The sequence below is a fragment of the Achroia grisella genome, unplaced genomic scaffold, assembly GCF_030625045.1.
Source record: "Achroia grisella isolate CSIRO2021 unplaced genomic scaffold, CSIRO_AGI_Agris_v1 utg558, whole genome shotgun sequence".
In the NCBI taxonomy this organism is placed as follows: domain Eukaryota; kingdom Metazoa; phylum Arthropoda; class Insecta; order Lepidoptera; family Pyralidae; genus Achroia; species Achroia grisella.
Window position 1 is genome coordinate 3,162,925 of NW_026712938.1, and position 25,448 is coordinate 3,188,372.

The 25,448-nt window shown below is 30.6% G+C and overlaps 1 protein-coding gene across 3 annotated transcripts in view; it reads left to right on the plus strand.

The window, feature by feature from the left end:
• The window catches only part of LOC131848493 (RNA-binding protein Musashi homolog Rbp6), a 516,162-nt gene that overhangs the window by 172,212 nt on the left and 318,502 nt on the right, over positions 1–25,448 (plus strand). For all 3 annotated transcript variants that reach the window (XM_059198379.1, XM_059198377.1, XM_059198376.1), the window contains exon 3: positions 8,560–8,641. In XM_059198379.1, the coding sequence (XP_059054362.1) occupies positions 8,560–8,641 (82 nt within the window). The remainder of the gene's footprint in view (positions 1–8,559; positions 8,642–25,448) is intronic.

The following is a 25,448-nucleotide window of genomic DNA, read 5'->3' on the forward strand; positions in this document are numbered from 1 at the left end:
GTTATTTAAAATTAAGGCAGCTGTTGTCTTTTCCAAAGGATTTGAAGCGAAAGTATTTTTTTATTTAATTAAATCTTATATTTAGTACTATATTATAAAGAATTAATTATTTATATATGTAATATGGAAAAAAATATAGCTCAATTCGTGAATGACTAACGAATTACTTTTGATTTATCATGATCAAATTATTATGATTAAACGAGAATGACAAATAATATCCTAATTCAGTTTATATAATTTACATACGTATACTCAGATTTCAATGAAAACGTGCTCACAAAAATTAATTTATGCAGTTATTTGAAATTTTAAATTAATCGCGTACCGATACAGGAGTACCTAACAAAAAAATATGACCATTGGAAATTGTATAAAAATGAAATATTCTATTATGTATGTGTCAATTTATTGCATCGCGTCGCAAAACTATTACTGCGGCACGTTTTATTTGCTGACAGCAGTGAAAATTTGCGTCAGAGTAAGTGCCAAATTTATAACATTGAACTGTACGAAAGGTTTTTACGTTAATTGGTTCGGTTGGTAAGGATTGTTAAAGATAAAATATGCAATGCGGACTGTTTTCGTTTACATTTTGATTGATTGCTTCATTACTATTGGAGAATTGAGTTATCAAAGTTATTTCAGTGTGCAGATATAGATAGAATCTACTGCATTCATGTGTACGCTATTTTTAAACGATTTCACCGTGTATTAATGCCACTGTGTGCTGTGATGCATTGCATATTTTCAGTTAGTGATCGATCGTATTATATGAGCGAGTATCATTCATATTAATTTATTAATTAAATAAAATCTACATATCCCTATAAATACTTTTACAAAATGTATTGTGTTATTGATATTGATGTAACTATATCAAAACCTGTTTATAAGAAACAGCTTAGGTTTACTTTATTATTATTAGGTTCCTGACAAAAAAACGACTACAACTTATCATAATAAATATATGAGATCAAAACTGTGGTAAACTATTTATTGTAATATGGCAATGATATTATGTAAGCAAAATGTACAAAAAATATTATCTAATTATGATTTTCCTAATTACAGTCAGTAGAATTTCATTTTGTCGTCGATAGAAAATAACCATTTTGTATAATGCATATAAAAACATATTTGCTCTTGCATTTTATTTAGATAACACCAAACCATGTATCGGCCACAACAGTTTGTCTACCCTTTTTTATTCAAGCCGCAGAAGTTCTTAGACGTATTTTATGATGTTTCCCTTCACCAAAGAGTGGCTGATAAATATTTTTGTACCTACATATGTTCAGAAAAACTCGGCGGTATTACAACCTCAAGATAAATCGCCAATGTATGTCTATTTATTTTTTATTTATCTATCAATCTTACGTCTATGTATCCCGAATCCTAAGGTTTTTGATTTATCAGCTATTCGTGATAAACATTTCCCCGGGTTACTTATTTATTTTCTTAATACCTAAATGCAAATGTAACAAAATAGGATATCAAAATGTTGACTATGTTATTTTCACATAATTGATATACAAAGAAATTCCTTAGGCTACACGTCAAAAAAAATATTTATAAATAGTCACGTTGATTACAAAAAATATATTTGTGCTATGGAACTAAAATACTGAAATTTTCACAATACACTTTCGATTCTAATTTACACTATTTTGCAGAATATTAAATTAAAATAATAATGTGAAGTTAGATTCATTACCACATTTTCGTAATGTAAATTAGTCTTAATGTACACGCATATTTGTGCTTACTACATTGTTGTGTACGATCGGTCATTTCAGCCGGTTACACCGGGCTAGTTTCCAATTTTATGGTGGTTGGGCAAGTGTTGTGGCAGACTGTCCAACTCGTATACAAACACAAACCCAACTTTCAGCGGGTGAAAAATAAATGTTGAGTATTTTATCAATTATTTGTATCACTTATGATGTCACTACTATTGAAATTCTCTATTTATTTTAGATATAATACCTAAACAAATAAAATTTGGCAATAATCACTTCTGTTTAGTTAAAAAATATTATGAGATATCGAAATTATTATAATACCAAATTAAGAAATAATATAAGAAGTTAACACATATGTAAATATGAGGTAATATATTGGTAACATTTATATATATAAAACGAAGGACATTTGTCTGCAAAACTGGCTCTGTTATGCACCAAGAGTTTTCTACAAGTTATCAATGGAATTTGGGAAATTATTAAACTCCTTAATTTATATTAATGAAAAATATGATATCATAATAGGTTTGTATATAATACAGAACAAACTACAACTTGTTTAATTTAATTATAAGGTTGGGCGGCACAAATTCGTACAGTTTACGGCGTCTAAATTATCCGCTCCAATCATTATAATTTGTGGAAATAAATTTATAAATTTCAGTTAGACGATTTTGATTCGTTCAGCAACCGACCACGACAAGTTGTTTGCCCACTTTGCTGAATTCCGTACCAAAGTTAGTAAATTAAAACTGCCAATTAGGGAGCATTTGAATTCTCAAGTTGTTTTAGAATTCACGTAATTATTGTTGGATGAACAATTACAGAAAGTCCTGCGGAAGATGTAATGATATTATTTTATCTTATTAAAGGAATACGAGTTCTAATGCACCACTTTGATATCTGACTAATGCGAAAATTAGGGATGCCACTTCTGTAGGTAAGTTGATATCCCATACCTCAACGTTGTTTTGCTTCTATGTGAAATTATCTTAATAATTTTAAACATGTAGATTTTGTATGTCAATCAATAAAATTGGTGTTGAATAAACATTTAATTTTATTTAAATTTGAAAAAAATACTATCATAATATTGTCATAATTATTTTTTTTTTATACAAAAGATTATCTTTATAATGTCCGAAAAAGAAAAAAAGTCTAAACCAATGGACATTTTTTTATTGGACTACATCAGGAGTCATATTTTATAACAATGTAAGAGACAGAATTCGTTACTAATGCTGTCGCCCGTGTTCATGTGTATATAACGTACATACTTAAAATGCTCATGAATATAGATCGACTGGCCAGTTATTTTGAGCATATTCAAATTCGACCTGACGGGAGTAAGCCTACTACCATCTCTTGGATTAGGTAACATGGTTTATTAATATGCTGAAAGCTCGTAAGATATTATAATCAAGAATTTGCACTCTATATTAATTTTGGACAAAATGTAATTCACATGTTTAGAAGACGTTTATAGGTTTCACTTCATATATTACTCCTATCGTGTGTTTAGGTCATCATTCTCTCCATAGAAAAAGCTACTCCTATAAGTAAACCGTACCATATAGGTAATAAACTACAAATATATATATTTATATACATTTTTGTTCACAGTTCTATCTAGTCCCATAATAATAATAATAATAGCTTATACAATAGCTGTTTTAAATACTTAAATATAAATTTACAAAAAATGTAAACATCAATCACACACATCATTTTGTAAATTTAATATAAGTATTCTTTTATAGTTTAGTACCCATAATATAATGTGACTAGATGGCATTATGTGAAGTGTCCTGTATTATTATTATTATTTCTGTATTTATAATTTCACATATTTTCTGTTATATGCCGTTGATACCTGTGTGAACATCATTTTGGGCGGATTTTCAGCTGTTTAAGCGTGATTGAATAACAAAGTTTCAAACATCTAAACACGCTTACAAACTTTATTTCTAACTTATCTCAAAAAGAATTCAACGGAAACTTTATTTATTCATGATATACACATGTCACGCCAAAATTTTATTAAAACTTAACGAATTCGCATTGTCTTTAAATTGTATTAATTTTTGCAATCATTATTAGTATAGTTAAACGCTGTTTTACCCTAGTCAGCTCGTGACCACGCCTAACATAACCTAGTCGAAACATCGACAGAGGTAAATACCCTTATTTGCCTTAAAATTATTCATGTTAAAACCCGTTTAACCATATTATTAATTAACGCGATACTAAAGGCGAAAGTTTAAAAATAAGTTTTGACAATCCGTGAACTCAGTTTTGATAATACCTATATTTTAAATATTAATAATAATATATTTTAATGGGTACTGTCAAATATCAATGCTGTTGCTAATGTAACACTTGATATGCTTACATTTCACCTTACATATGTTACATGTGTGTATATGACAGCGGGTGAGCTTAACGTTTCTTTCAAAATTGTTCAGTTTATTATTTATGTTTGCTTCACTGATGATTCAATCAGAAATATAAAATTAAAGATTTTTGGTTTCGGCCATATTCGAATTTACAATATTTGGTGTTAAGTCGAGTTGTAAACTACTAAACCATAAAGTTCTCATTCTTGTGGCATAAAATATAATTGTTGGATAACTACCTATCTAATTTCGAAGTTATTTTAAATTTAATGAGGATAGGTATTATATGTAGCAAGGTGCTAGTTCAGGAAATGTGGCAAGTTCCAATTTAATGGTGGTTGAGCAAGTGCTGCGTCGCACCCCAACACCCGCTGACTATATAATAATTATTGTACTCCACTATAATCCATCATCAAATTAATGCTAGCGAGTAAAAATATTTTTTAATGTGATAATACAGTTTATTTATGCACTTATTATTAGTACACATCTTTGCTTATTTATTTTACATTATACCACTATTTAATATAATACTATGGCAGGGTTAATATTCTTTTAGTATGTCTAAGATTTTTATTATTAATCTTTAAGCAATACGAATAACTTAGCAATTAATTTTAAGAAAATTAATTAAAACTATCGGACATATAAAATATATGAGTATCCAAGAGAATTAATATGAAAATATAGAATTAAAAAAATATATATTCTATTCATGCCATAAGTCATTAGTAAAATTGTTATGATATACAGATTTACTTTAATTATATAAAAATATATAAACCGCATAAATTCGTAATTGGATAGTCGCGAGCAAAGGCACGAGCTTAGCAAATAGTTAATAAATTTACATACAGTCTACTGGGGAAGCTCTCACAAAATGCACCCGTAATGAATTTAATCAGAAAAATAATAAGAAAAGTTGGTTTAAACTGACTTCCGCCCTTCTAGTTATGGGAGACAGTACAACAGCATAAATTAAAACTATGACACTACAACTAAGTTGAGGTTTTATTCCACAAATGAAACGACTTTAATCATTATAAAACTACTATTAAACTGACACGGAAATAAAATGTTTTTATTAAGAATACAATGATTTTCAAAATCTTTTACCGAGGTCGACTTTATACAAAGTAGACTGCATGTTATCTGTCTTACCTATTTGAGTACCGCAGACAGCTTGCTTTCTATGTTTTTCGGTTGAAGAGTGCGATAAGGTAATAAAATCAGGTCCGGTGGCTTGGCATTAGTTCTCCGGACTGCCAACGTGAATACATGATAACGATATGTCCGTGATCCTATTCATTATTACATCTTACATTCATATACTATGATGCGAAAGTAAATGATGAAGAGGGTAAAATATGTTTTTATGGGGAATTAATATATTCTCAAGTAAGGAATATAAAACTAAAAGTAATAGTAAAAGTACACGAATATTGAGTTAATACGCTCAACAATAATATATTTTATTATAAATTAGATAGACGTACCTAAGTAATATTACAATTTTACTTGTATTGCTCAAAATGGAATATAAGGAATAGTGGTGGTTTGATATATGGACGGAAAAAAACAAAACAACATTCACTTTTTAGTAATAAAATCTCGAATCTCAATTTCTTGAGAAGTGCGGTCGAATAATTCAGGTGCCCATACAACTTGTTTCTGGATGAAAATGTTACTAGCTAGCCAAATGCTAATTTTATGGTGGTTGAACAACTGTGCCGAATCCACCCGCTGTCCTTCGCAGTATTGCCTCGTAGGCGTCATCTAAATAAAATATACATCCAAAATAAGGGTTCTCTAGTTTAGCGGATTACGGCATGTTTTTGTTGACTACGTAATTAATGCGCCGGATACAGATATTCATGTACTTTGAAATAATATAATATCTAATGTAACCCCCTCGCCTAAAGTTATTACACAGAAAGTAAACGGGAATATATCAGTCAATGCACATGATAAATAAACTGTCTTAACAATTTAAATAAACATTGTATTGAATGGGTATTTACATTTACTGCTCATAAATTAGTTAACTAATTGCTTTGATAGTAAATTTATAATAAATTTGTAATAAAATTTGGTTAGTAGTGTTAGTAATCTAATTGATAAGTGAAGAACTAAATGAAGAAATTCGGTGTTTAAATAGAAAAAAGTTAAATTGAATAGAATTTACTGTCTAACATAATACACAAAAATATCGTTTTGAGTATAGTGATAATAAACAGTCATTTTGAGTAAGAACTTTTTTCTTTTTGAAGTCGGTTAATTAGTAATGTAGTAATAAAACAGAATCTACACACATAAATAAATAAAACTTAGTACCAAGATACAAATACGAACATAAAGTACATTCAGCAGTTTGAAACTTTGGGATGCACATTCATTAAACAGAATGAGTCCGAATTCAAGTTGAGCGAAACTTTATTTCATAAAGCCACTATTTTATACATTTTTGCATTAATTTCGAGAAAAGCAATTATTGTATACCGATAATAATATCATATTTAAACGTTTCTTCCATTTTCTTAACAACAATTCAATAAGAAAAGTGCTATTAGAAATACACTTTTTAATTATTTACATGAATGGCGATATTTCATAACATAGTCCATACTAGTCCAATGTAGATAACATAGTCAATATTTACAATGTTGCTACGCAACTTTCACTAATATATTTAAAGAATAAAAAGTAGTCAACATCAGAATAGCAACAATTATTCATTGATAACATTGAAAAATGGAATGCTCCTGCATATTAGAGAAATGAAGGTATTTTTCCAAGTATGTAACATAAAACGTAACGTATTGGTACAACGACAAAGAACGTTCATGGTACATTCACTCAACACTTTCACACAATAGAAGGGTCTCGTTTTGTAACGTCGAAGCCTTTTCGATTCGCAGTCTATAAAAGTAAGACGATAAGAGTCGTTCCCTCCAAATGACTGAAAGAGTCGTCAGACAGAATGTTTGAGCGAGCACGCTCGACAGGACTCAACCGTTCCGGTTGTTTATCGTGACACAAGAGATTTGCTTGTACGCGAACCTCGAGTATTTAGTATCGCGTTCCCTTATTTATATTGGCTTGTTAAAACGTCTCGTATAAATATATGCAAGGAGCATCCGCGGATTTGTTTGCGACCGCACCGCGCTGTATGACTCACTAATGGATAGGGTGGGTAGGCCCCTCTAAAATGAATATGCTGATTTCCCACGTCCGTGTTTTTAGATATATTTTACATAATTTCCGGTCAGTAACGGATGCATTACTTATATTAATCTTGATGTTATGTAAATAGATAATACGTAATTTGCTTAATGCATAAAAATTAATACATACATATGTATTTTGCTGAAATGTACGTAAGCATTAATTTTTATTCCATAAAAAATGCTGCAGTTTTAGTATGAGAGTGCAACAAAAATAATCATCTATGTTCATTTGTAGTACATATTTTACATGTTCTATAAAAAAATGTATCCAATTTACAAGTTTTAAAGCTTTGAAAGTTGAAATGTATTTTTGTAATTAATTGAAACTTAATCTGTGTCTGCGTTCAATAATAACATTATTAAATAATAAAAAAAAATACTCCGACATTAACTGAAAAGTAATTCACGTGTTAGGTAGTATTAAAGAGCTCATTCTTTGCTGTTATTTCAAAATTAAGGCAATATTTTACAATACTCTAAGTTACTGTTGGTTGTAAAGTTCCGATTAATACTAATTAAGAACAAACAGGCCAATCACGAGAGGCTTATTGCGGGATACATTCCAATTTAAAGTTGCCTTCAATCCCGTAGTAGCGCTTCTAAAACCAAATTTTAGTACTTGCTTTTAAAGTCGATTTTCGACTTGTTACAGATAGAACTTTTCTAATCTGGCCGTCGCTGGCTAGCCTTCGGTTGTGCACTTCGAACTAGTAATGAAAAGTAACGATTGCATGCTGACTTCACCATTAATCAACGCTGACATTCTTTAGTGTTCCGTATATATTCTGAAAAGATCAAACACTTGTAGAATCAATTGAGTTTTAAATTTTAAAACTCTATTAAGTCAAGTAGTGTAATGGCGCCGTATAGCGAACCGCGCTTATACCAAATATTCATTAATATCAAAACATGTAGGTAATATCGTAGTAAATTTTAAATAAAGATAATTATTATTTTGATCTTTTTTAATAATTACTAAAACTAATTTGCAACAATGACAATAATTTAATTTCTTGTACTTTATATATAAAATAGAACATTATTGCTATGTATGTATATTGATTTGCAGGGAATTCCCTTTTAAATCAAATTCTCTGCAATATGAAATTGTATATTTGTGTTTCTAACTTTTAAGAGTATAAATATATAAACCTAATAATCAAATAGAAATGTTATTTCTCTTCTTTGCAGAAAGTCTTCGGGACTACTTTAGCAAATTCGGGGAAATCACAGAAGTTATGGTTATGAAAGATCCAACAACGAGGCGGTCGAGGTAGGTTTGATATAACTTACTTTTATTATAAACATTCATTCTATTGACCTATGATAACTTTCTATCATATAAATATTATATAATACACTCTTTATTAAAATATTATATGTACAGATTAAATAGAATAATTGATTATTTATTGATATAATAGCTAGCATTACTTCTAAATATGTATATGTATTATATCTATAAGATATAAATAACTTAGTAGTACGAAGGATTTTGTAGTCCTTCTACACGTCTGTCTGGATATTTGCGATAATTTCAAAAACTACTGAACTGTTTTCCATACGGTTTTCATCTATCATCAGAGTGCTTTCTAAGATAGGTTTTGGTATATAGTTCGTTAAGGATTTATATAAATTGATTGAAATATCCGCGTGTAACCGGAACGAATCAGTAGTTAACAAAAAATAAATAGTACTTACTACTTACATTAAAAGATTATTATAAAGCAGCCATGAACTGAACCTCGATAAATTCAATATCCTAGTACTCCAGATGATACGTCATTGATTTAATTAATTAATTTGATATATTAAATTAGTTATCGTAACTGTAGTAATATAATCCTAGAAATATTATATGTAAAAGTTTACATAAATATTTGCATGCACTTTATCCACTGACAAATTTGAATTAAATTCGGCATAAATATGGAGGAAGTCCAAAATTAACATACCTATAGTCTGCTTTCTGTTTTGATTCGCGTGGGGACGTCAAGGTTTACAGTTAGTTAATTAAAATTATTGTAAGCTATGTTTGTTTTTTTTAGGTTACTTTGTAAGATTACACACATATATGTACATACATACTTTTACATCCTAGGTTGAATGTTTAAATATATGTGTTACTTATGTGTTTTTTTACTTAGAATGTTACATTGTTATCCGTTGTATTCAAAATATTTGTAATTTATAATTTTATTCTAAATAACTCACAAATGTAATTAAACTATTAATTAAGAAAGGATTTATCAAATATAATAATGCATACAAATTAAAAACTTCTTTCTATTTGAAGTTGCGTTGAAAATATAAAAAATATGTTGTAGGGGTCAGAAATCATGGAATGCTTTTATTGCATAGTTAGGAAGAGCGGTCAGTCAGGTGGCGGTGTAGGTAACTACCGACTACATAGAAACGTGCTAAAAGTTATCGGTTTGCAAATAAGTTTCGTTCCATAGAGAACCATACTCGTTTCGAAATTTGCGGTTACCTTTGAATTGTAAGTAGTTAAATGTTGGATTTCAAATTTAGGAACTTAACAATAGAACTCGAATTATTCCAACTGAATTAAGCATTTGGTAGAGTTGAATGAGTGAGGATTTCGGTATTCACTTTAACAGGATACTAAACTAAATTCCTTTAATGCTTGTATTGCTACAGACATACCTCGAATATTTTGATACGTATTCAGGAATAGCGTCTCCCCATTATTATTTGTGCAATATCTATTGACGAATTAAGAATGTATTCATATTATTTAAAAATTTACGGTATAGATAAATAAAAATTAAAAGCATTTAGTTCTTTTAATTAACATAGTATATTTGAAGAACATTGAATATGAAAAGAAAAATATAAAAAAAAAATACTAGCGGCTAAGATGTCCTACATGAATAAATGATTTTTGATTTGAATATTATATATATATTTTTAATATCCACATATAAAATTAAAAACGTTATTAAAATATAAAATTTATTTTGTATAGACTTGATGACCTATATACTACTTGCAAAGTAAGAATGTGCTCACCAGGACAACTTCAATACAAAAAAATACTTTACCACCAGAGATTGAATTTTTATTCTACACATATCAAATATCGTAGATCATGAAAAGTCGATCGCTTTACAATCACTATCCGACGGAACAACAATCAAGCCACTATATACACAAACTGAGTGGCTTAGCAACTCTGGAGACAAGAAATAAGTTGTCAAAGTGTCAAGCTAAAGTTGCTCTGTTAACGTCGTTCCTGTTAGGTAAATCGTCGGTTTCACAACTCAATATTAGACTCTGCGCCCAGAAATAATACCCTCAGTATCGATATTAGGTTGACTCAGCTGGTATTTGAATGCAACTTGCTATTACGTGTGCAGCTCTCACGCAAATCCAATGTAGATGTCTTTAGTTTATCCCTATTTGAATGGACTGACTTTAATTTTATTTTATCGTGCTTTAAACTGCTATTATATAGTTTGTGTTAAGTATTCACAATAAATATAGGTTAATTTGTTGCATTTATCTTCTCTTTAATAGCAGAACAACATTGGAAAATGTAATATAAAGATTATCAAGAAAAATATATTTGTAATACAGTTTGTATGAATGGTTTTGTATAAAATTTCGGGAATAAAAATTATTGGATGTCGTTTTTAGGTGATAGGAAATTCACCGGGTCAGTCAGGTTTAAATAATTCAAGAACAATTTGAAATTCTTCAAACTTTAATAATTAATTAGATTTTACGTAATACAAAATGAAATTTATGTAGCCTATTTCAAGGTTTAATTAAGATTAAAGACAAATAGGAGTATATATATTTTTTGTCTTATTTTAAATGGTCAGCGGTATAGGGAATAGCAAAGTTTCTAGGTCGACACCTTATCGTTACCGTAAATCAAGTGGACATCGGCAAGAGCGAGATGTTACATCGCCGTCGGTCGGTGTCCTCAAAGTGATAACAGTTTAGAAGTTGCCGCAGTAAACAACGATATTAAGAGACTGTGTACCTTGCAAGCCTAGATATTGTGTACAGATAGCAAAATAGCAATAGCCAGAAAATAATAAAAAAAAAATGATATTGCAAAGTTTTATTTGAAGCTTCTTTACAGGCAGACCCAAAAATACTATATCATATCGATAATAAAAAAATACTATATTCTTAAAACGTAGGTATAGTATATAGGTGAGTGCTGTGAGATTTGTCGTCGACTACTGCTTATGTTTGCGTCGATTTAGATTTGGTAGCTACGCCACTCTCTGCAACTTATCCTATGTTTCAAAGTGTCCGTACAGACAAACTTCACCCCTAATTCTTCAGATCAAAGGCCGTTTAGTTTGCTCGCCACGGACTTTCCCCAACTACAGCTTATGCAAGCAAAGTAAATCAATATCGAAAGTCAATGAATCAAGAGTAATATATTCGGGTACATAATAAATGTGCGCTACCTGAAGGCAATATCTGAAAAATTTGCCTCCTCGATATTGCTTACAAGGGAGTTTCCTTTCTCCCCAAAATTTAATGCGTCGTTCGCATTTTTATAAAAAGAAGTAGGTAAGTGAAATAATTTGCGGTCGGTGCTTTATTTCCTTTTATTTATTTTAATGGTAGGTCTCCTTTCTTTTGTTTTTCTTTCTTTTAGGCTTAAGGGAAATGAGGATATCTACAAAAAAAAAGTGGCAAGTTTATGTATCGTTAAAAATATTGGAATTTATGTAAGGAGATGTAAGGGAGAAAAATTGTTGAATTTATCTTGATTGCTTGTATAAAGATTAATTATTTCATGTTACTTAAAATGTCTTCCTCTAAACGAGGACATTTCTAAAGTAACTTGAAAATTGATGATAATACCTTATTTCTTAAGTGTTTAGAGGCAATTTCCTTATATTATTTTACTCGTAACAAAACCTTTTATCATAATTTTACGGGCCAAGTTTCAAAGCCGAGTTGCTGTTTCTCGGAGTGAACATGATTTATCAGTTGCAAATTTTTCCAATTTGACTTATAAGAATATTTGTTATTTAAAAATTTAAAATTGATGGATTAAATTTAAAAATAGTTCAGTTCTAAAATATAATATCAGATATAAAAATATCTGTTAACTTTTGAGTTTGTGATATATGCCCAACTGAATGGATGTTTATATCATAGCGGAGCTTACATCGGCTTTCAGCGAGCCCGTCTCCATTCACACCCATTTCATTCGTTTCGTTTTCCACTAAAAATCTAAAATCAATAGAGGATCATGGTATAAATGCAAAGATTACTGTGTTCGCTTTTCGCAGCATGAAAAATGTGCGCGCGGCTTCATGAGCCGTCCAAAATAAAACCGCGAATCACTATGAGACCGTAAGTAGCACCATAAAAGGAGGATCCGTTGGAATCGCTTCGGCAAACACCTACAGAGAAGTGGAGCGGTGTTAAATGAGAGGGATTGCGAGCCCTCTCCCCGCTCCGTTTCCCCTCGCCGCCACTTAAGACGATGTCATATTTAACAGATGTGCAAAGGGCTAAAAATACAGATAATTTATATTTCAATACAAGTTAACAAAAAGTTCAATACAAAAATTTAGACATCACGACACTCACGAGTTACATATGAAATATATTTATAAAATTGTACTTGTAATTATCCCAACTATAGTGTTTACATATGGGCATAATAATATTGATTGTGGTATATTATAAAATATTATTGAAGCTATTCAATTTTTAAACATCGTATAAATTATTTTATTTTTTATACTGTTTCGAATTTAATAAATACATTATTCACCAAGAAAGGAAAGTGACCGATTACCGAAGAAAGCGCGTTGGGAATCATGAGACTGAATGTTTTATATAAAAACCTACGCAGAAAATAAAAGGCAAATAGTACTCTACGATTTGTTCACAAATGTTATTTAATATAACTATTGGGTTATCATTACTGGTCTGAAATAACACTAAGATTAAGATGTTTCATTTTCTTCTAAAATATCTACTGCAATAATTTTCATACAATTTTTCCACTCAGCGTAGAAAGTCAATAATGAATTTTGTTGTAACTTTTTCTAGCTTTTTTATTGTTTATATATTATGCACAAAAATATCTTAGTTTATACCAAGGATAGTTAGGGCAGGTACAAAATTATTCAATAATTTTTATTTGCAATTAATATAGGAATTTTTTTACTTACATTTTTGACTTTATTGATCTCAATGTTGAATTACTTTTTTCATTTTAAAATTTTATTTACTTAGCAACCTATAACAATCTTATTTTATTTTTATGGTCCCATTTTATATATGATGTGAAATGGATATCGTGCCCCTTGGAATGAAATACATGGGGTTCATATATACATTGTCAATCGTGATTTTTGAACGTCCTTTTTTAAATGACCTTTGACTTGAAATCAAAATTATTCTACAAATTACAAAAGTACAAGTACCTATACAAACTAAGTAAGATATAAATACATACCTGAAAGGTTGTGTGAAATTTTCGAACTATCGTAACTAGAATACCTAATTTATGTTTACACCGATAAATTTTGATGAAAAAGTATTAAGTGTACTTACAAAATTTGCTTCGCGGTAACGTTCATTACTAGTTCGATAATCGGTTTGAAGCACGGATGCATAATCAAGTAGGGGGTTCGAGGATAGGAGAATGAGGGAGAGTGGAGGGGTTGCTCGTGAAACTATTACAGCAGTTCTGAGCTAGGCGGCTTCATTAATCGGCCATCGCATGAAGCTATCCACGGCTGTTACGATATGGGCAGGCTAACATACTAGTATTATAAACCGCTAGTTTATTATCTATGTACGAGGATAGTTGGTCATTGGTCAAGCTAATGTAGTCGTAGCCTAGAACGCTGCATACTGAGCCAGTATTATTATTATTACTTAATACACATTTTTAAAGGACATGTCTCATGTGATGCAGATTTTTTTTAAAGTTAACTTTAAAAAATTCTACACGTATCTATACTATGTGGTGTAATAAATAGGGACACTGAATGACCAACTTAAGACAAAAAAATGTATATAGGTTACTCGTATCTATATATATATATTTTTGTCTTAACATTCTTCGAAAGTACTAAAATAATAATTAATCGCTAGTTGCTTTATATACAGGAGATAAGTGAATAAAGTGGGATTTTGATAAAATGACCTTTTTTATTAATATATATCTCTCATTGCAATATGAATTATCGCAATTCACTTCTAGCGAAGATTATGTATGTAACACACGCGAATTGAGAACTTTCTTGTTTTGAAAGTTAGTTGGAAATCGATTGAATATCTGAACTATGCCTTCTGCACCTTTGGTGAGGTAAGTAGCACGTAAAAGAAAACGAAAGATCAAGTTACTTTTAGCCGGTAGGAGAATACTCGTGAGTAAAGCTGATTCGGAAACGTGACGAGCGGTGAGCGAGCTAACAATTCTGTTTGGAGTGCGTCAGTGCACCGGAGCATGTAAACCTGTGGTTACAATGATATCAAATATATAATTATTATTAAAGAGGATTGCTTCAAGAATTCATTATCCATTTACTAAAACATCATACTAAAAGTCTGTTGCATATTTAAATGAAACGAAAAGTTCTATATACTGGAACTACTAATGTGGTAGAAATAAAAATAATACTTCCAGAAGCAACAGATTTCGAATATTTTAAGTCAGATCACTAAACTATGGATTGAATATTATTACTACATGTACGACGTGGGATTTTAAAATTACAAAAATATTATTACTAGCTGTAATATATGTAGTTAATTCAAAGAGATTCAAACGGCAAAGTTAGTTTTTTAAACATAGTGAGTTACTGAATATAATACATATTCTAAAGATATTTATATATTCTATTATTAGCAATAGTAGGTAATTGTTTATAATTATTTTGATTTATAATATAATTGTAAAAGTAAAAGATTAAGTTCTATTTGCGAAGAAATTATTTTGCATAAATTATTCACAAGAGGCGATTGCGGTGAGCGAACAAGCAATTCTACTTCTAGATCAGGGGATGAGTAAAGCTTTGGGTATTTATATCCGAGAGAACATTGAGGTTTTATCTACATGTATTAGTGAGAGAACCGGATTCGACGTCACTTAGTATGTATCATATTTACGTACGTATTATATACGTATTTTCTCACGTATTTCAACGAAGTTAGAAAAATCGGGTATTTAAATCGACTTAAGTTGGTCTTATTTAGAATTAACAAAACAACAATTGTTTTGTTAATTATATTACAGAATATTATTAGTTATGTGTTGAGTGTTTGTGACGTCGGTAAAGTTTTGCTATATATATAGGATTATATGCATAGATTTTGCATTACATGTGACATCAAAAATTACCAGATGGGTCGTACCAAAATCTTATGAAGCATTTGACAACTGTCACTTTTTCTAGTTCACGAAAAGATGTCATCTACTTTGGAAATCGTAGTTTTATATATTTTTTTAGTTATTCAAACCACGTAATGTACTAGGAACTATATGTAAACTGTAATATCAATCACAAATACTGGATATTTGAATTATTAATATATAGTAGTATGCAAGTAGTTCTATAGTTATCCACCCATATTACAAAATTTTAGATGTCACATCGAATTACTGACAAAGTGTCTAACTATATCTAAATATATATAACTCAAAGGTGACTGACATAGTGATCTATCAAAGCACAGCCCAAATCACTGGACGGATCGGGCTGAAATTTGGCATGCAGGTAGATGTGATGACGTAGGCATTCGCTAAGAAAGGATTTTGATTAATTCTACCCCCAAGGGGATAAATTTCCCCTATTTAGAGAAAAAAAAGAAAGTTTGTATGAAACTTTGTCAATTTTAAATCGATCGGGTTGAGACTTTCCATGCATAAAGCTACTATGACCTAGGTATTCTCTAAGAAATAATTTTGGTAAATTCCACCTCGAAGGTGATAAATTAACGCGAGCGAAGCCGCGGGCAGAAGCTAGTACAATATAATCATGAAAACTTTTTTGAACTTGCTATTTCATCTCCGCGCACGATAATTACAATATTATTTAGATATTAAATTCACAAAGTTAACAACTCAACCACTTACCACCAGTAACTATGGTAATTTTCATGAATCCACTACATCCACCATCAACATCATACTCTCACTAACACAAACAACAATTATAGTAATATTATTACATTAAGATTACAAACTACAATATTTCCAGAAGATACTCAGTAAAGGATCAATAAATCAGTTCACAAGTATTTATTTATGGAGGCGTGTATGCTATTCTATATAAAGTTAGTTCAAGCAATGTTTTACTTAGATCTACTTTAGAACAATTCTATTAATAGAAATCGTAGAACTCACTTATGCAACAACTGAACTCGCTCTCTGCGCGTTAAATTAACGAAAACCTTCAAACCAGTGTTATGTTAGTGTGTACACACGCTTACGATCTTGCTGAGTCAAATCCAGATTGGGTCGGTCTAACAAGACCACCCGTGTACAGTTGCGTCTCGTGCACCACACACTTCTATTACCTATTTGGTTAAATTTTGCGCCCCGCCGATATCGAGTGGAGTTCTTACCAATTCCACCTCGTAACAAGATCGTACTGAACGAATTATGATTTTTAAAACTTTTGGAATTTGATATTACGTTCTTTTATTTCTTTCCCAACGGGTCACGAGATAATGTTGTTTGAAAGTTGAATAAGAGAATTGCCGCTTAATAAAACGTTCTAACGTTGTTTTTAGGGGAATGTAGAGTAGGGAATTAATGGTGATACAAATAATGATTATTTAATGGTCTTGGATGTAGTAATACAGTTAGTTACTTAATTTAAAATTCTAAAGTTACTAGATAAATATATTATAATAAACCACTTGTTTAGTTCTACAGATATTTATGATACTACTAATTTATAATTTGTAATTTAATGCTTTTATTATATAACTGGGATACCCGTGAAACTTCGGCTGCATCACATTTTACCAGTTTTGGCGCATTATAATATAATATTACGCTCCCATTATATATAGTCGTAGCGTGATGTTTTATAGAATTTTTCAAAAAATAGGCTAAACGCTAAAATATATTTGTTTCATTAAAACAGTAGTTCATTGAAACTATGTGTATGACAGACAGACATAGGTACAAATATTTTTGTGTTTTACATATTATATCATAAAGGAATATATTGTTTACATTAACAATGAAACAATCCCACATTATCTGCAAACATAAAACGTAGGTAATATATATTCACTACATTCAGAACACATTTATCTTCAATACAGACTATACAGCAGGTCGCAGCTTTACTTCTGCGGATCAGTTTGATTAGATTCAGTGATATTGATTTATTATTAACCCGTAGGGACTGCGTGTTTTCCTCGAAAAAAAGTATTTTATATGTTGACGTACAATATTAGACCATAGTGGGTTTCATTTTATTATTCCTTTGGTAGTAAGTCATGTTTATGCACAGACTTAATATTTAGAAAATATTATTTTAAGATATTATTTAGATTTATACTACAATGTTTGTTTTATGGGAACTTTTAATGAATTCATGACACCTATAAACTTTAGGTTTTCTGGTTTGTTTTGTATTTTTAATTCCAAGTCAACAAATTTTCATTATATTAGTTTATTATTATAATTTATATATGTATTTAATTATAAGATATTTTAGAAATTCATGATTTTCATTCATTTTTTCTCTATTTTGAGCATCAAATAACACTTCTTTTTTTACAAACAAGCTGTAAAATGAATAGCAAAGGGAAAAAGAGAGTTATAGAATAAAACGATCGGTTTATATTTTTATAGGAACATGACGCTAGCTATGTGCCAAGGATTAGTGCTACTGCAACACAAGACACAAACAAATAGATACCACACATCACCCGTGATTGATTTCTGCGTCGGTACGACAATTCAGTTTTCTACTACCCAATATTATCACTGGCCGACAGATGGCTCTCATTTTTCAATATCTACTTGTAATAGAGTAGAAAGATATGTAAGTTTGTTAGTTTGTAATAGATAAACTTAAGTAGTTATTTGATGGGTTTATAAATTATTTGATCTTTGATAGCTATTTTATCAAATAACAACATAGGCTATGCGATTACAACGTCCAAGCTCTATAAGACTGATAGGTATATATAAGTTCTAATATTGGTACTATCTACATTGTATCTGTTTGTAATAGTAGAAATAGAAAAGAAATAATGAATATATGCAGGATTTCTTAAAATGCGGTTAAATGAGTTCAAATTTAGTAATAAAAAAATGTAGACAGAAAGCTCTAAAACAAAAGGTGTTTTTTCCTACTGCTTTCGCTTCCTATAATGTAATCATACGACTTTTAATATATATTATATACGTATGATGGTGAGGTTTAGAAAATATCTATAGCCAGTGGACAGAATTCAATGATAAAAATTGTCAGCGAATAGAGGTTCAGATTCCAATCCTATTGGTATATCAATATATTAGTAATCAGCATTTTTAGAAATAAATTATACATGCGTTGTGAGAACTTTAGACATTACAAATTATAAGGTAACAACTAATAGCACCTATGTGCGGAGAAAATAACGCTAAGATATGAAAATATATCGAGATACAGCAAGCACCCTCGGGATGAAGAACTTTCCTCTTCAGTCTCCAGTCAGAAAATTTATATATTTGTTTGCTACTCTCTAAAGAAAAAATGTTAGCAAGTTATTTTTCATAACATACAATACATACCATTGTATAACATGAATTACTAGTAATCGGACATGTTCAGTATATAACTTAATATACTGTCATATTATTAATATAAAACGGAATAAACAATTAATTCGTTATGTGTAGATAAACCATCTTTATGACTAAGATGATATATCATATTACAATACTGTTGACTAGAAGAAATTCTTGTGATAAGTTCGCCATTATACTAATTTAATTCTTATTATATACAAAGGTCTTTTTATACTTCTAAAATATTATTAAATGTATATTAGAGTTTGATAAAGAAACAATGTGTTTTTGAGTTCCTTACATAGTACCAGTAGACAAAGTAAACTGAACACAAAAAGCTGCGTCTATAATTAAAAAATGAGTAATGCGAGCAAAATTTTGCAGTGAAATAAAATACAATTAATTTTCAAATATATATTCGTGGATATATCGACTAAAATATATGATTACGTGTCATAAGTTTTATGCCTCGAAAGTTTCAAAGTAAATTCGAACATCCATCGATAAATCTTGGCGACGCTCAGAACGATTTCATTTTCGAATTTCAGGAGCGATTGCCTCCACTGTTAAAGTTTGCCTGAAAAATGTTCGCGGACGATTGACTCGGTATAAACGGAAATAAAAAGTTTTGTGTTAGAGCAATAGCGTTGTACATTGCGCATATAAAGCAAAGAGAAAGCTCCAAAGAGGATCACAATTTGAAACGCTCCAGGATTTTGCAGACTTAAAATGTGACTAACTTTTTACACCAGTCAGCCATTGTAGAACTTAGTCTGCGTGGCCATAAACTTGTTTTATTAGAGCATTATGATTTCACGCATTTGTAATATATTATTACTAATACCCGTAGCGAAAAGGTCACTAATAAAGTTACATGAAAAGTGAAGGTAAAATATAAACACGAAATGTATGGCGCACCAGTTTAATTCAGTTAGGATAGAGCTGCGTTCCGTATTATCATTACTAAACAGCTTTTATTATTCCACGATATTTGGCTAGAGGGGCCTCACACGCGCGCTAATGGAATAAAAAGTAAGGTTAGTAAAAAGATACAGAGCACCTCCCGCGGCGGCGGTTCGTGCGAATTTCGACTGAAAATTTTATACGTTCAATCTATTCTGAGCGCCTTTATGCTGTGTCTCGCGATCCCGCCTCCGCGCAAAACAGTTTCGTTTTCAATTATTGCCCACTTGTGGAACGAGATTCGATGGAAAAACAAAAGAGCTAGAAATGATATTTTATAGACAAGTCGCTTTATTCGATGTTTACTACATCTCGATTTGTTCTCGAGCGAGATCTGTGATGTTCAAAGAAAATTATTGACGGAACGTGCCGAGATAGAGTTGCTCACAGGGAGAGGGTACGATATCAGTCCGGAGTCTGCAGCCCTGTTACGAATCAATTGCTTTTAAATATCTCCTGAAGCATTTACATTACTTCACATTGTTATGATAAAAATAAACATTTTAAAGATAATCCTTTTTGGCTACTATAAAAATTATACAGTACGCAGTAACTTTAATTCATGCAAAGCGTTAAACGAATTAAAATTCCAGTGAGTAAATGAGCTCTGTCAGATAAAAGTATTAACTTTTATGTTCTTTAGAAAAAAAATTGGCGCCGAGAATATCCCACGTCTTTGTTAATTTACGAACTTTCATATCTAGGATTAAAATAAATTAAAATGATTCGACATCATACTGTCATTTTTGGCCTTCATTTTACTTTAAATATTTTTTTTATGCCGAAGTAGAGAGGTTTGTTTAGCATTTACCAATTGCACTAAGTCACTATACGTTATGATAAATGTTAATGTATTAATAAGTGTTTAAACATTCACTTATCCTGTTATTTTATAATTTATATAAAATAACGTTTTGATTGTCTTATGAAGTACGTAGATATATATATATGAAGAGCGCCTTGGATTGCTTCCTAAATGGGTCCGACATTGCTACGCACGAGGCGATTTGGGAAGCGATATAGTGAGTCTCTCACTACTGCTCCGATATTGCCCTCTTCTTAGAAAAGGGGGCCTTTTATATCGTCATTGATTGTATATGCAACTAATACGTTTAATCCTTATAGTTTCATCTAATCTAATGTAGTACAAAACTATCGCATATCATTTATACAAGTATTACAGTAATTGTATTAGTAAACAGACGAAATATATATTTAATCACAGTTTATACCGAAAATGGATCCATTATTATATAAATTCGTACACTTTGCATAAATGATACCTCATTCGCGGCAATGGCACATTTATTCGTATTCATGAATTTTACAAATTTTTCAATTTGCGCCGGCAGCAAGGTGTATTTACATTATTGCCGTGTCCAATTCGTATTTGCGCCAATACAATCTGTGTAAAAGCCGAACTGGGAGTAGCCAGTGTCCGTTCCCGCGCAAACCAGCGATAAAGGTAGCCTCTAATGTGATATTTTTGATTCTAGTGCTTCCAATAGCTTCGAGTGCTGTCTCGTTGTTACCGTTGTTATTTGCTGTCACATGTCTCTAAACCTTTACCAGAGATAGTAACCAATATTTTATTTTTTAGTTTTAGTAGTCGCTTGGTTTTCCAACTTTGTAATTTTTATTTGACAATCTCACAGAAGCTTTTATAATAAATTTTATGTTGGATAGATTGTATTTGTGAAAGGTTATTTATTCCTACAGAATAAATTAGTCGTTATTTATGTTGTAATTAATATAAACATTTATATTGAGGCCATTATTAACTATATTCTATGTTTATTTAATGACGAATAATCAAAATAAATTATACCAAAAATAATATATAATTTTTTATCAGTGTTTGGTAGTTGGTACCAACATATTGTGACACATGTAACGTATCCGATCCGATTCTATGGATTCTCTGAAAACGCTATATTATTCTTAAAATTCCACTGATTGTAAATAAATTTATCATAATTTGATAATAGTAACTAAATAACAAAATATATCTAATTAATAATGTAAATGCATTATTTACATTATAAATCAGATATATTTTGCAACTGTATAAAAACTGTTTCTTGAAATAAACTTAGCAAAGGATAACGGCTTTGCTAAGTTTCAAAAATCTAATAGCTGCATTCAAAATCGAATGAAAATTCATTTGGAACAAAAAAATTACATCTAAGTTTAGTTTGATTGGACGTAAAAGAAACGTACTAGTCATGTGACTGTACTTCGTAAGTGTTTGAATTACTCCATTGAGAAATGAAATAACATTCGTCGTGGAAACTTGATCGACACGAAAATTGTTCAAAGGGAAAGATAAAAAACTGTAACGAAACTGATTCCCAGTAGCGCCGGAGCCTTGGAGGTAATGGAAGATTGTAAAAGGAGGCAATAAAAGCTTAGTATTGTGTGTGAGAGCCGTAGGGGAGTCCCTGTATTGTATTCGGGCCCGCGGAGGCCCCAAGAATCGTCTGACCACGAACGCGGTCAAATTGTACAGAAATGAAATTATCAAGGTACGCTGCCGATTTTCCGAACCAATGAATCAAGATCCAATTCCCTTTTGTAATAGAACATCGTCGCGAGACGCGTCCATGGACTTACACTGCCCACTCAGAGCTTAGCTACAGTTCACACACGCATGTACTACCGACAGTTTATTAGTATAAGTAAATATTGTTTATTTATGTACGAGTACACAGACGTCTAATGTTTAATAATCTATACATGTAATAAAAATGTAACTAATGGCTATCTGTATAAGAAAATACGAGTATATTAGAAGAACTATTATTGGGAGTCTTTATCATATAATAGAATTCAAAACAATGATTCTTAGAATTCTTGTCTATTATTTTTGTGCGAGCTAATCTTACAACGATCCTAACCAATTTGAGTGCGGTTTTCATTAATGTATTATGGTAAACTTAGCTTTAAATTTTATATTTGTATTATTCCAAACAGTTTACATACACACAAGTTATTTGTGTCATATAATTTTGTCTTAAAATTATGTACTGTTCGGCATTGAGTGTCGTTCGAATTTTCATGACCATTTTGTTCATTATTCATATTAAACGAAATGTCTACAAACATTGGCATTTTAGTAAGACTCCCCTCAACGGGCCCGTAATCTGCGTCAAATTGACTTTTCCGTCGGAGAGCTGACGAGTCTTCAACTGTAATATGCCATAAACGACCCTAACATATTGAGCCAATGCTTGTAGGTTGATAAATTGTGTCGATATTTGAATGCGTTATATTCCTCTCGGGTCATGGACGAACGTCCCTTTAATAAATACTAGGTACCTACTGGAAATATGTTGTCGATATTTTGTAAATCCGTATAAAATAATGAAAATCTTTCAATATGTTTTTATAGCTAATAAATAATAATAATTTTATAGATAAAAAATATTATTATATAGTATATTATAATAACAGTCTGCGTTCTGGTGACAATATTTGGCAGGACATATATAAATTAAACACTACGTGTACCATCATAATATATAATCAGCTATTTAGTTTGTCATTTGGGATTTGGTAACAATGAAACGCAGGATCTTTGCGATCTATAAGGCGGAATAGTACACCAAGTCTTCAACAACATTCTCGATACACCTAATATAAACAGACATAATTTTAGGACTATAAAAAAATTAATAAATGTTCAAGCAAAGTTGTCGCATTACAAAAAGCTAATACAATATTATCTAATTTGAAAAAAAAAAACAATTTTCTCCAAAGTTATAAACTTGCACAGATTTCCATCCCAACGCGGAGTTGGTACAAAGTAATTCCTCCGGTCTGGAGATAAATTTTACGTCATTTCCTGTCTACTCTAGAACTCGGCAAAAATTATCAAGCATCGGCTCCCCTATAAGAGTGTTTAAAATTAATGAATAATGTTATCTGATAATGATTTTGGAAAGTTTAATTAAAGTTCTCTTTTTTGTCTGTTTTCTTCAGTTTTTAATCGCATGAATATCTTGATTATTTTTAGCCTGGAATGAACGACTTCTTTAAAAGTTAGACCGTGAATAAATTTTGTGATAAGCTCCTTTTAATGATATTGGTACTCAGCTGGTAAGTTATTTTGTATTGTTTATGACTGTTTACTACTACGCAATTCTTACTTTGATAAGAATATATAAATACTTTTTTAATAAGAATGTCACAAATGAATGAAAATATAATTGTATCAAGTAAAAATAAACAGAAATTGATAAAGGAATTTAATTTGGTTAGGATTCACAAGTATATACGCCAAATTAAATGAAATTTCTAAACAATGCCTCCGTTATTACAACACAATGCAAATATTAGGAATATTTGCTTTGTTGTTTATTTGACAATTGGTATACTTTTTAAGACTTTTATCAATATTGTTTATGTTTAATATGAACACTTCCCCTTTATAAAGTTATACCTTACTGTTGGGACGACAAACAAAAATGTGTGAGAGCAAACAGACAAGTCAGCTCATAAATCTATTAATACCCGTTGCTACGTCTACTCAATATACATATTATCCCGGTTACAACTACTGAAAGATAAGTAAGTTGCTAATATTTTAAAAAATAAATTTAGGTAGTCTATTTCGTAATATAATATTAAAAACTATCGGATTTGAAAGTTGATATTAGGTCCTAGTTAGAATCTTAGTAGATGTTTGAAAATATTGTAGGATATTTTCCCAGCAGCGGAAGATAACTTCTCTGTACGGGCAAAGCCTGTAGAACGGCTAGTCATTTAAATACCCACAACAAACTATGGAGTTATTTTGACTTAACCGAAGTTTTCAGTTTATATAAAATGGGAGCACAATACAATGTAAGATTTAAAAGAATCCTTCGCGTTTGCAATGCAGTGCGCCACGAATAAACATTCGATTTTTTACTAAGCCTTATCGTACCACAAAAGAATCGCAATGTGTGGTAGGAAAAGGCAAAGCCAAATATAAAGAATTTAGATCAAAAAGAGCGAAACATTTGGGAAATCGTGATAACATCATTCAAAGGATGAGGAATGGAAAGCTTTATACACCTTTGAGTGAGTAAAAATAAATATCTGCGGATCTACATGCCGGAGCGCCTCATTTTAGCTTCGGATGGTATACTTGTATATATTATAGTAAGGAAAATCTTATTTTACTGCACTTCATACAACAAATATTAATATATTATACTACATAAGGAATTGAAAGGAAGCATACATAAATATACTATACAACATTGTGTGAAGATGTATTAGTGAAATTGTTCAGGTTTTCTCAGTTTCTTTGTAATAAAACTGATCTATAGATTCACTGCTAAAACTCATAAAAGTTTAGAATTACATACCTAAT